This window comes from Mustela putorius, unplaced genomic scaffold (assembly GCF_011764305.1).
Source record: "Mustela putorius furo isolate JIRA1106 unplaced genomic scaffold, ASM1176430v1.1 tig00003962_pilon_pilon_pilon, whole genome shotgun sequence".
NCBI lineage: Eukaryota > Metazoa > Chordata > Mammalia > Carnivora > Mustelidae > Mustela > Mustela putorius.
The window spans coordinates 3,573,152-3,584,120 of NW_025422106.1; the positions used below are offsets into that span (position 1 = coordinate 3,573,152).

Here is a 10,969-nt window from a genome sequence, read left to right on the forward strand (position 1 = left end):
AAACTGCTAGAATGCTCTGTTCTGAGCCCACGGCTCCCACAAACAAAAAAGCAAACCCAGAAGACTGAGCTAGAAGGTTCTGGGTGTCATTTATTGACTGCAGTTTACACACATTTGTTTTCTTCCCATGACATTTCCTTCCGAGCACACAGAGCCTCCTGGAAGCGTGGTCTCTGAAGGAGGGAGCCAGGAACGCAGGACGCACACGTCTTTGGCAGGCGTGTTCAGACTCGGCAGGATGTGATCCTTCAAGCTGGAATTCCGTCGGGTGTTCTGAGACTTCAAGGTTGGGGGTGGAAAGGAAGTCTTCAACAGGACTCACGTCTCTGTCCAGGCCTGCTCGCTCGCTCTCCAAGTCCATCCTGGCGGCCGGCCCCTGGTTGGGGAGTGCGTCAGGGCCACCCACCTTCCCAAGGGCAGAGTCTTGGGTCTGTGCCCTGCTGTTCACACCTGCTTCCACTGGCCCCGTGGTTAAAGAGAATCAGCCTTCTGGTAAGACAGATGACTTCCTCTCTGACCCTGCCCGTCAGCTCTTCAGCTGGGTCTGTGGAGAAACCGCTGGGAAACATGGAGACCTGTGCTCTCCATACAGCTGCGTGTGCCAACTTCCTCACATCTCGCCTAAAGGACAGACTGGCAGCTCCCAGTGCTCCCGGCCCACGACACCGCAGCCCAGCCGATCTCCTGCCGACCACCGCCGGTGCCTAGGTCCCAGCGCCAGCGGGCCCCGGGCTGCGTAGGCACTTGGCAACTTGGGGGAGGGAGGTGGATCAAAAAGTGGATAGAAATGGGAAGAATGAAAAAGCTTCATCTGATAATTAGAGATCTGAAGTGATTTCACTTTTATTTCCTTCACTTTAAGCCAATCATGAAATTTCACAGTGATTTCTGGGGCAGGGGCAGAGGGACGGCGGTGCGGAGAGTGCTCAGGGCTGGGCCCCCGGTGGCCGGGCCTCACTGGGGCAGCTGCAGGAGCACGGACTGCCCAGCTGGCAGGTAGGTGATGTTTCGGGAGCGCGAGAGCTGGTATGCGATGTCCTCTGCGGCCTCCAGCTTGCGCAGCTCGATGAGGCCATCGCCTGCAGTGGCGAGCGAGTTGGCAATCAGCTCGGCGGCCTTGGAGTCGCCCTCGGCAGAGATAATGGCCGCCTTCTTCTGCTGCTCAGCCTAAGACAGTGGGGGTAGGGGGAGACCAAGATCACACTTTAGGGTGCTGCCTGCCATCCAGCAGCCTTGGAAGAACCAGGCTACAGGCCCTCATTGGCTCCCGCAGGAATTCTGGAATCTACCTTCATCTCCACCGGACAGGCTCAACAAACACTACCCACCCAACCCTCCTCTCTCCTGCAGCACACTGCCCACTTCTCGTCCTCCTGGTGACACATCTCTGTCGGCTGCGTAACTGTCTTATTTCAAAGTCCTTGTTAATGTGAACAGCAATCCTGCCCAGCCGCCTTACTCTGAGCTAGGAGGATCCAAACCAAGGAAAACAGGAGAGAGAGAAAAGGTAGAAGCCACATTCAGGCTCGCCTGTCCCTCCTGTCCCAAGTCCAGGAGACATTCCTCTAACACACCTAAGGAAACAGCAGCTGAGCAGGAGCTGCAGGCACATGGGACGCCCCACCCGTGAGCTGCCCCTGGGCTAAGCTGGTTCCTGACTAGGAACCCTGGTGACAGAATGAGATCTCTAGGCTCTCCCTGCCCGCATGAACAGGATGATCTCCTTATGTGTGATGCACAACTCAGTCATGGGAGGAAGGTACCAACAAATGTTAACTGAGCATCTACTAAGTATTCCCAAGTAAGATCTTTGACACGTTCTAGGCTCTGGAGATGGCGGGCAGGGGGATGTGGGGGAAGCAAGGAAGTCCCAGCCGACAAAGAGTTTACCTTCCCTAAAATTAAATGTTGGCCGCCCATATATCGCTCTTTTCTCTGCTTTAGAGGACCAAAGGTTCTTGGATGAGAACTAACCCAAGAAAAACTAGCAGTGGGAAGAGGGAACAACAAAAAATAACACTTTTGCAAAGACCAGAAGACCAGGCTGCTGTGCAAATACAGCGTGTCCCAGCACGCTCCACCACATCTGGATGGATTTAGGGCTTGAAAAAACCTAGTGACGATAGTGCATCTGGCACAACGTTTGATCCTTTTTGCTGTCAGCTTTCACTGCATGACCATGGTTAAAAATGACTTTGCAGGGAAGCTGAAAATATTCCAGGAGAAAACATTTTTATTTGCAGGAGAGTGTTTTTGATCTTAGGGAAGTGGAAGAAAAATGACCCTTCGGTGATTTCGGAACATAACTCCACATATCCCTGACTAGCCCCCAAAGACTCTGGAACCAATTGCAGGAGGACGATTCCTTCAATCCCCTTCCGATGATCCCGGAAGGACAGATGACAGATGATGAATTTCCAGGCCACCCAGCAAACAGGGAAGCTGAGCACAGGAGAGAGGGGAGAGAGGCTCCTGCCATCTGGTTGAACGCTCACCTTTTCCACCACAAATCTGGCCCTTTCTGCTTCCTGCTGAGCCACCTGTTTGGCTTCCACCGCTTCTGTGAACTCCTTCCCGAAGGTCAGATGCGTCTAAGGGGAGAGAGCGCGCGCGCGAGATGAGGCGGTGTAATTGCTCCGGCAGCGCCGCCGTGAGGCCCCCTGACCCCCTGGCCTTGGGAAGGAAGAGGCTGGGAATGGCTCTAGCAGCTGGAGGCCTCTGGAGGCCAGAACACCCTTCCACCTCCACATCCGTGTCCAGACTGAACTCACACCCCAGAAGCCTGGGCTGCCTCCACAGTGCCTGCAAGTCACTCTGTCGCCTGTGGCATGGAGCACTCAGGCAGAAAATGGCCCGTGGGCCCCAGAAGGTACCTGCTCAACTGACCACCTCCCCAGGGGAAGAGACTGTGGGTTCTCGGACCCCCACCTCCAACTAGGGCTCATCCAAGGTCCTTTGATGGCCTGTTCTGAGCCCTCAGAGAGGCCAGATGGAAAACTGAGCCCCTGAGAGGGAAGGATGCAGCTGGTTCTCAGGGATTCAAGGGCGTGATGTTCTCTGCTTATGGCTTAACCAGTCCACTCCCTTCTCACGGCAGCCCCACCGCGAAACAGGAAGAGGACACGGGACGGTGGAACGCAAATCCTGGTATTATTCCCCATGTGTGAGCGCTTCTGGTAAAGGGTTTAAGAGAGAAGGCAGGGAAAGCTATTGCTTAGGGTGAGGGTTTACAACTCTGACTACCCACAGACCTTCTCCACTGACACGTTATCACTGAGACTTGGCTGAGGCGATGGTGTGCAGTGACAGCGGAAATGGGACAGAACTCCACTCCTGATGCCTGGTCTAGAGCAACTTACTCCTTTATCCAACTTTACATTAAAAAGGAAGAAATGCAGGGAAGGGTGGCACTGGTTTTGCTATCAAAATCTATTTGCCTCCTCTCCTCCCCGACCCTCCCAAACTCAGCTTTAGAAAAAAAACAACATAAGCCGCCCCAAAACTTCTCCTCAGGAGTCAATCCTAGTCCCACTGTCTTCCACAACTTTTAACATGCCTCGCTCTTAAACTGCAGCTGTTGTAGCTCGCCTGTTCCATTTCTGGACTCGGGTTCAAAGTCTGGGGAGGAAAATATAGTCCTGAGAAATGAAAAATGAGATGCGTAATTATGGAATAAAGGTTCTTTCTCAAAAGGCCAGGTGAGGGCAGCAAATTCCCCATGAAATCTAATTTTCTTCTCACACCTCTTAGATACGGTTTCTTGCGGTCAGCCCACATTTCCCCAGAATGGAGTATGTGGTTAAAGCCTAGCGAAATGCCAAGCTTCTCCTCTGGTTTTTACTTAGGGTTTTCTCACAGCCGAGGTGTTCGGGTTCACAGCCCGAGGAACTGCTCGCCCGGGAGATGAGCGGCTGCAGCCTGGCCTCCTGCCAGTAGAGGGAGCCCGGAGGCCCTTCTGCCGCCCGCGACTACCACAAGGTGGACCTGGGTGGGCGTTGGGTGTCTGGATGCCGTGGAGCTCGGCTGTTTAAACAGCTGCACAGATGTTGGGGGGGAAATGGTACCTTTCCCCGGCGATGCACAGGAGAGCGAACAGGAAACACCCCACCTTGCTATCCGAACAAATCACTCCAAGTGATTTTTCCCAGAAAATCTAGAAACACGACCCCTTCCCCTCCCTCCTTGATCTGAAACGCTATCCTGCCTGTACTGCGTTCTGTCTGAGTTACGGCATTCAATGTCCTATAAATACACACACTATACAGTCTCCGGAGGCTACCTCACACCTCAGAAATGTCCCTTGCCCCCCACACCAGGCGTTGGGGAGCAGAACCACTCATTCACACTCTATCACCTTTCACCGGGGGCTCCCAGAACTCACTTCACTGAGTTTCAGACCCTAAGTGTCAGGAAATTCCCGAGGGTCAGGCTGGAGGTCTGCACTGGGGACAAAGACTCTCTGAGCCCTCTCTAGCCTCATTAGGTGGTTTCTTCTTACATCAAACGGGGTTAGCCAGACACTGCTTCCTAGGAAGCTCCGGGGAACACTCACAGCGTTGGGAAGGTGGAAAATCTAGTGCTTAGGGATCCTAGGTTGGGTAGGGCTGGAAGTCAGAAGAAAAATGGGTGTGGCAGAGGAGAGCAAAAGAAGCCTCATTTGCAAACAAAGCCGAGAAGACTGCCTGAGAGTCAAGAAGGTTCTGCATTTTTGAGCCTCACATCTAGGGAAGTGAAAGGCCGCACCAAGAGCGTCCACCCAGAAATGGAGCCAAGCCCCCGAACAAGAACCGCAGCCCCTTTTCCCACAGGCTCCCCGCGGAGATTACCAAGGACACGTCGTCCAGGATGAGCCCGAAGGTTGCTGCTCGCTCTGTAAGGTCATCGCTCACCTGCCTGGACACCAGCTCTCTCTGAGTGATCAGTTCGCCAGCATCAAAGCGAGCCTGGTTCCAAAGAAGGGCAGAGAAGCTGGTCAAGAGGACGACGAAGCAGAGAGGCCACGAGAACTACTGGCCAGTGCCACTCTCCTCCTGCCCCCTCGCCATCTATTGGGGGCCGGGCTCCAGGCCGCAGCCCCGTCACTCACCACAACGGACTTGAGGATCTCCGTGGTGATGGACGGCAGCACGCGCTCATCGTAGTCCTCCCCAATGCTGGTGAAGATGCGGGGAAGCTGGCTGGCAACGGGCCGGAAGAGGATGCGCAGGGTGATGTTGACGTTCTGTAAATCTGAGGGCGGGGGCAGACACTGGTATTACAAGTAACAACCACAGTGGCCTTCTAGAGGACCTCTCCTACCCTCAATCTGCTGTGATTTGTAAGTAAAGTTGCTGCTGTTAAGATCCTAGAGGGCAGGAGCCCTGGGCATAGCTTCCTTGGTACAGAACCCAGCCGAGCAGCAGAGCTAGAAATTCCTAAAGGCTTGTGGTGATGATAGCTTTTTGTTAAATACCCAATGCCCTCTGATAGACGCAGTCCAGCTTCCGTGTCTGAGAGCTAGCTACCACATGGTGTTTGAAACAGCAAATGTTCTAAGGAAACAGGCCAATGGCAAGAATTTTCTGGTGAAGACTTTCCAAGGCCCCTGTCAGGAGGATGCCTTGGAGGTCATCACAGGTCCAGCGGAAACAGTCCACTCTGGCTGGACCAGCCATCGGAAGGCCTGGGCTGCCGTCCTACCTTGCTGTTTGCGAATGATGTGACCTCAATGAGCCTCAACCGATCTCGGCCTATTTCCGTGCCTGTCAGAATGGGGGTGATTCCATCTGCCTTCCTGGAACGTCTCGGGAAGTGAAGGAGGACCGTGTCAAATGCACAACAGCTAGAAGGGGCCGTCAGATTCTTCTGGAGCCTGCCTCTCATGACTTGGCCCAGGCAAAGGAGCGGAGGGCACATGACAGGAGTTACAACCTCCCCGCCACGAGGCAGGCCTGCCTGAGGCTGAAGCGTGGTCAGTGTGTTTGCAGTTGTCCATGACAGAGACCAAGTGCCTATGGGCTAGTCCCGAATCAGGCAGCAGAGAAGCAGGAAATGCACGCCCGCTAGTTCCCAATCTCTGGAACTGCCTACCAACAGTTCTGAAGATAAGTAACGTATCCTTATAAGGGCTGTACAACGGCAGAGAAAGCACCACTAAAGAGGAGGAAAGCTTAGAACTACGCTCCTAAGTTAAAATTTTATTTTTCTCGATTAACCCCACCTTTGAGCTCCTGTGGGAGGCCAGCCAGACCCTTGACCGGCCAGGTTGCTCAATGCCGGCTTACCCCTCCCCGCCTCTGCCTGAGCCGCAGGGCTGTCCCAGCCCAAACCCAGTTCCTCCCAGGTGCCTGCGCAGCTACCCGTGGGGCTGGTCATTCTCTTCTCTGCTCCCCTCCGCCGCACACCCTTGACTCTAGGACTCCCCGCGCTCACTCTAACTACGCATTCATGTCTACAGCCCTGGGGGACTGAGCTCCCTGAGGCCCCCGCTTCAGGTATCTTTGAACCGCCCTCCTACCCTGCAACCCAACACAAAACCTGACGGTCTCAGTAAGCACACATCTGTCGGGGAACAGCCCTGAAGGCATCAAATATTCCCGAGATAATAAACCAACATCCACACGACCCTCGCCTCTTGCAGCGCAGTCACTGCTGGGCCACCGCCTGCTACGTGCGTTTCTCTCTGCACGCTGGTAGGAGACTGGTGATGGCAGTTCATTCTGGGCTCCCTGGCAATCCAGTGGCACGTCAGCCAAGGGTCTGCTCTCAGGGACTCAGGCCACTGCCTATGAGATAACAGTGCAAGGGGCCCTAGGGTGGTGCAGTCCCGTGAGCGACTTGATTTCGGCTCAGGTCATGATCTCAGGGTCCTGGGATGGAGCGCTGGCTTGGGATCCATGCTGGGCATGGAGCCTGCTTAAGATTCTCTCTCTCCCTCTCTTAAAAAAAAAAAAAATAGCTCTAAGTGACAGTGTGAGGCCAGCACTGCTGGCAACAGAGGCCTCAGAGAACAAGGCAAAGGGTAAGTGGGCTGTGAAGGCGCACAGAAGGGCTGTAGCCCAGTTACACAGTCACTGCGGGGAATGCGAAACGGGAAGGGACAACCGAGGGAGCAAAGGCACTTTTAGATTTAAAACTGGAGCACTGGGGCACCTGGGTGGCTCAGTGGGATAAAGCCTCTCCTTCAGCTCAGGTCATGGTCTCGGGGTCTTGGGATCAAGCCCCACATCAGACTCTGCTCAGCGGGGAGCCTGCTTCCCCTCTCTCTCTGCCTGCCTCTCTGCCTACTTGTGATCTCTGTCAAATAAATAAATAAAATCTTTAAAAAAAAGAAAAAAAAAACTGGAGCACTACACAACTTTTGAAATAGACCTTCATGTATTTCTCTAAATCTGTACAGCTGTCTGTGTGTCCACCTTGGGTACATATTTCTATGAATCTACGTTAAAATTATCCAGAAAAAATATGCAAGGAATTCTTATTAGGGGAGGGTCAGCTTCCTCGGAATCCTACAGCAACCCTCCCACACACCCTCCTTTATGTGGCCCACAGGCAAGACTCACCTTTGCTACCAGTGATCACTGGCACATTACGTGGTCGAGAGCGGCAATCAAAGATAATAGGCTTCTGTACCCAGGGGATGAGAAAGTGAGTCCCTTCTCCCACCACAATGTCCTGGACTCCACGGAACCGGTCAAAGATGACAGCTCTGTGCCCAGCATCCACTAGGAACGAACGATAATGACAAGTCAGCAAAATCTCTTCAGGGGCACCTGGGTCGCCCCGTCATTAGCATCTGCCTTCCGCTCAGGTCATGATCCCAGGGTCCTGGGATTAAGTCTTGATCGGGCTCCCTGCTCAGGAGATAGTCTGTTTCTCCCTCTACCGTTCCCCCACTGCTTGTGATCTCTCTCTCTCAAATAAATAAAATCTTTAAAAAAAAAAAAAAGAAAAGAAAAGAAAACTAAAAATCCCTTCACCTTTTAACCAAAAGGCTATCTGTGAAAGTACCTTGGTGCTTTCTGTTATTAAGTCTCCCCTCTCCTGCTCTGTCTTCCCACACTTGTGGGCCCTAGCAGCTTCTAAATAGCCACAGAACTCAGCAGTCCCCTCCCATTCTAGGGTCTTCCCAAGGACTCTGGTAAGAGGAGCTGTTCTTCAGCATCTTTTCTCTTTGAAACAACTTGATGCTGATTTTCTGATTAACTATCCCATCCCCCAACACATGTTCAGGAAATCGCCTCCCAAAACTTCTTCCTAAAACTCACCCAGGTCTTCACTGTTACTACATTCCATCCTAGTTCCAATTTAAGCCAGTGTTCCCAGAAGCAACGCCCTAACTGTGGAAATCCTAAAATTTGGAAGATCCTGCTCTTTCCAAGAACTTGGTTTCTCTCAGGTTTTAAGGGTTAACAGAGCTGTTCTTTTGATTCAAAAGGAAATCAGTGCCAGTAATTACGGTCTAGTTGTGCGGAGTGGCTAAAAGATCAGAGCACAGAGCTGTGCCATTTAAACCAAGTAAGCTTTTCTCGTCAGGGGCTCTCTGTCTCTGCCTTACTGGACTTTAAAGTTGCTCCAAATATGTTCACTCTCAATGCAATCCTCCTCTTGCCAGTCACACATGAGGTAGGTCCATTTATTGCTGCTTTCCAACCATGAGAGCCAGAGACTACCAGAGTTGGAAGATAAACCAGTTCAGTCCTACCGCTCAATCAGAGAAGCAGTTGAGACCTCCGGAGGGGGAAATAGCTTGCCTAAGGTCACACAAGAAAGTTGGAAGGAACGTCAGCTTAAGCCACTGCCACGCTGTTGAAAGCTGGGCAATGCACCTTGAAGATATTTTGTCTGGAATGATCCACGTGCAGCAGAGCAAAAGCTCCTGCTTGGATAAAGGCACCAGAGCTAAAGCCCTTGCTGAGTTACTCCACACGGAGGCAGAAGTGGAACAGATGAGCTCTCCTTCGCAGCTAGCCAGTGAGATCCCTGACACAAGGGAAGTTGCGGCTTCCCTTCAAACCAACAAGAGCAACAGGGAATGTTTCATTAACAAGCAGGCTGGGAGGCTCTTTGGGAAGAAAGGCTCTGAGAGAACCTATGGCTACAAGGAATGACAGAGGCTCGACTGACAAGGCAACCATATGGTGTGGGATGGCAGCAGGTGATCCTTTTGGTCATAAGCACATTCACAGACAGTGGCTGCCACCAGGAGTGTCGCATGGGCTGTGCAAACCAATGGGAATCCTCCAGCAAAGGGCAGTGACCCACTACCCCAGTGCCTCACCATTATACAAGGCAGAGTTCACTACTCCTCCTGCAACAGCTAAGGCAAGGCCAAACTTGCCGATGGACTCAAACACCTTGGCAGCCATGTCTCCTTCGGCTGGACCCACTCACACCTATGGGAATAAAAACAAAACAAAACAAAACAAAACAACTCGATCCCAAAATTCAAAGAGAAAGCCTTCACTGAGACAACATATTCACTTCTCACGCTGGCTCTTTCTTTCCCCACTTGTGAGAGCTCTAAATCATGCAATGAAGGACCCCTCATAAGTAACTTTACAGCTTGGAAAAGTGTAGTATCGATTCTTCTGCTTTTCAAAATTTTCCACTTCTTTCTTCTTTTTCTACCACTAAGGAAAAGCGGTCTGGGGCACCTAATTCAGTAATGGGAACAAGGCATGGGCTGGATATCCACAGAGAACTCCGCACCACACTAAACCACCCTTCCATTTGCTGGACAAGCAGGACCCCAAGATGAAGGCTGTGTGGTTGGTTCTGGACAATTCTGGTTTGGGAAAGTAACTCAAAGAATGCGCTACATGGTGATTCCAACAGCAAAAATAACACTAACAGCTAGCTTTTATTCCAGGAGGCAATCCTCTAAGGGTAATTACTTAATCCTCACACCAACCCCTAAGAAGCAGGTTCTTACAGGGGAGGAAACTGAGGCACACAGCAAGGTTACAAGAGAAGCCAAAGACCACACAGCCATTCCATGGTGGAAGCAGGATTAGAACCTGGAGGTCCAAGTCTAGCAGGAACGATTTAACTCCTCACCGGAGCGGTTCTCCACCATCAGCTATTAAGAATAACCAGTTATTATGGAAGCAGGCGGTGGGCGACATCCTGGGACCAAGATATCAGAAGAACCAAAGGGGCAAACAGGCTCTCTCCACAGCTGCACTGCAAAGGAGAACCCTGGAAGAGGTGGGAGGGCGGGCTGAGGCGGAGGGAGGGGGGCGCGGGAGCACCACTGACCTAACTAGAACCTACTCCCGCACTGAACTTTTTAATGCCCCGCCCCAGCGTCGTCTCCCCTTGAAATCTTCCCTTCTTCCCTCCCAGACCCGAGGCTTCCGTGATCTCTCCCGGTGCACTTCAGCGTTCCTTACCCGAGGCCGGGGCACACAGTCCGGACCCCTCAGTCTTTCCATTTCCAATAGCTTCTGGATTATTCCTCACCCCGCCCCCATACACACCTTCCTTACTCGAAGCAACCCCAGGCTCGTCCCGGGCTCACCGCCTCTCCCCCTCCGACGCGAGGCAGACCAACGCACACACCCCACCCGCCCAAATTGCGAATGGGAACACAGAAGGGATCTGCAGAGACGCCGGACGTCGGTCCGAACCTTCCCTCGATTCTCACCTGCTTCCACTCTGACCTCCACATGAATTCCCCAGCCACACATACCACGCATGCGCTGGGCAGCTCCTTCTCTTCCCCGCCCCCTTCCAAGATTCGAGCCTCCGATTGGTGAGAAGGAGCGCTGTGCATTCTGGGAAGGGTGGCTTGTGGCCTTATCCTTGCTCCCGGCTCTTCGCAAATGAACTACAATTCCCAAAAAGCCATTCAGTGCCTGGCCCGCGCTGAAAAGCCTTTCCTCTTTGGTGGGAACTGACGAAGGGTTGTCGCAAAGCCTATTGGGGGTTGTAGTGCCTTGGGGTTAAATACACGTGCGGGTCCTGAATAGGTGTTGGACCCTGCCAG

At 52.7% G+C, this 10,969-nt stretch overlaps 1 protein-coding gene across 1 annotated transcript; it reads right to left on the bottom strand.

Moving 5' to 3' along the window:
- Positions 1-818: 818 nt before the first annotated feature.
- Positions 819-10,705, bottom strand: PHB1 (prohibitin 1). The gene is made up of 7 exons (XM_004764786.2): positions 10,628-10,705; positions 9,260-9,374; positions 7,542-7,703; positions 5,087-5,229; positions 4,827-4,943; positions 2,496-2,591; positions 819-1,167 (listed from the first exon to the last, which is right to left on the bottom strand). Exons 2-7 carry the CDS (start codon positions 9,345-9,347, stop codon positions 955-957), a joined length of 819 nt encoding a protein of 272 aa, XP_004764843.1. The 5' UTR covers positions 9,348-9,374; positions 10,628-10,705; the 3' UTR covers positions 819-954.
- Positions 10,706-10,969: the final 264 nt, after the last annotated feature.

Excerpts from the sequence above, each read along its gene's own strand:
- PHB1 (XM_004764786.2), bottom strand. The coding sequence starts at position 9,347 with ATGGCTGCCAAGGTGTTTGAGTCCATCGGCAAGTTTGGCCTTGCCTTA. Across the intron at positions 4,944-5,086 it reads AGATCCTCAAGTCCGTTGTG|GCTCGCTTTGATGCTGGCGA; the intron begins GTGAGTGACGGG and ends CTTTGGAACCAG. Across the intron at positions 1,168-2,495 it reads CCAGATTTGTGGTGGAAAAG|GCTGAGCAGCAGAAGAAGGC; the intron begins GTGAGCGTTCAA and ends CCACTGTCTTAG.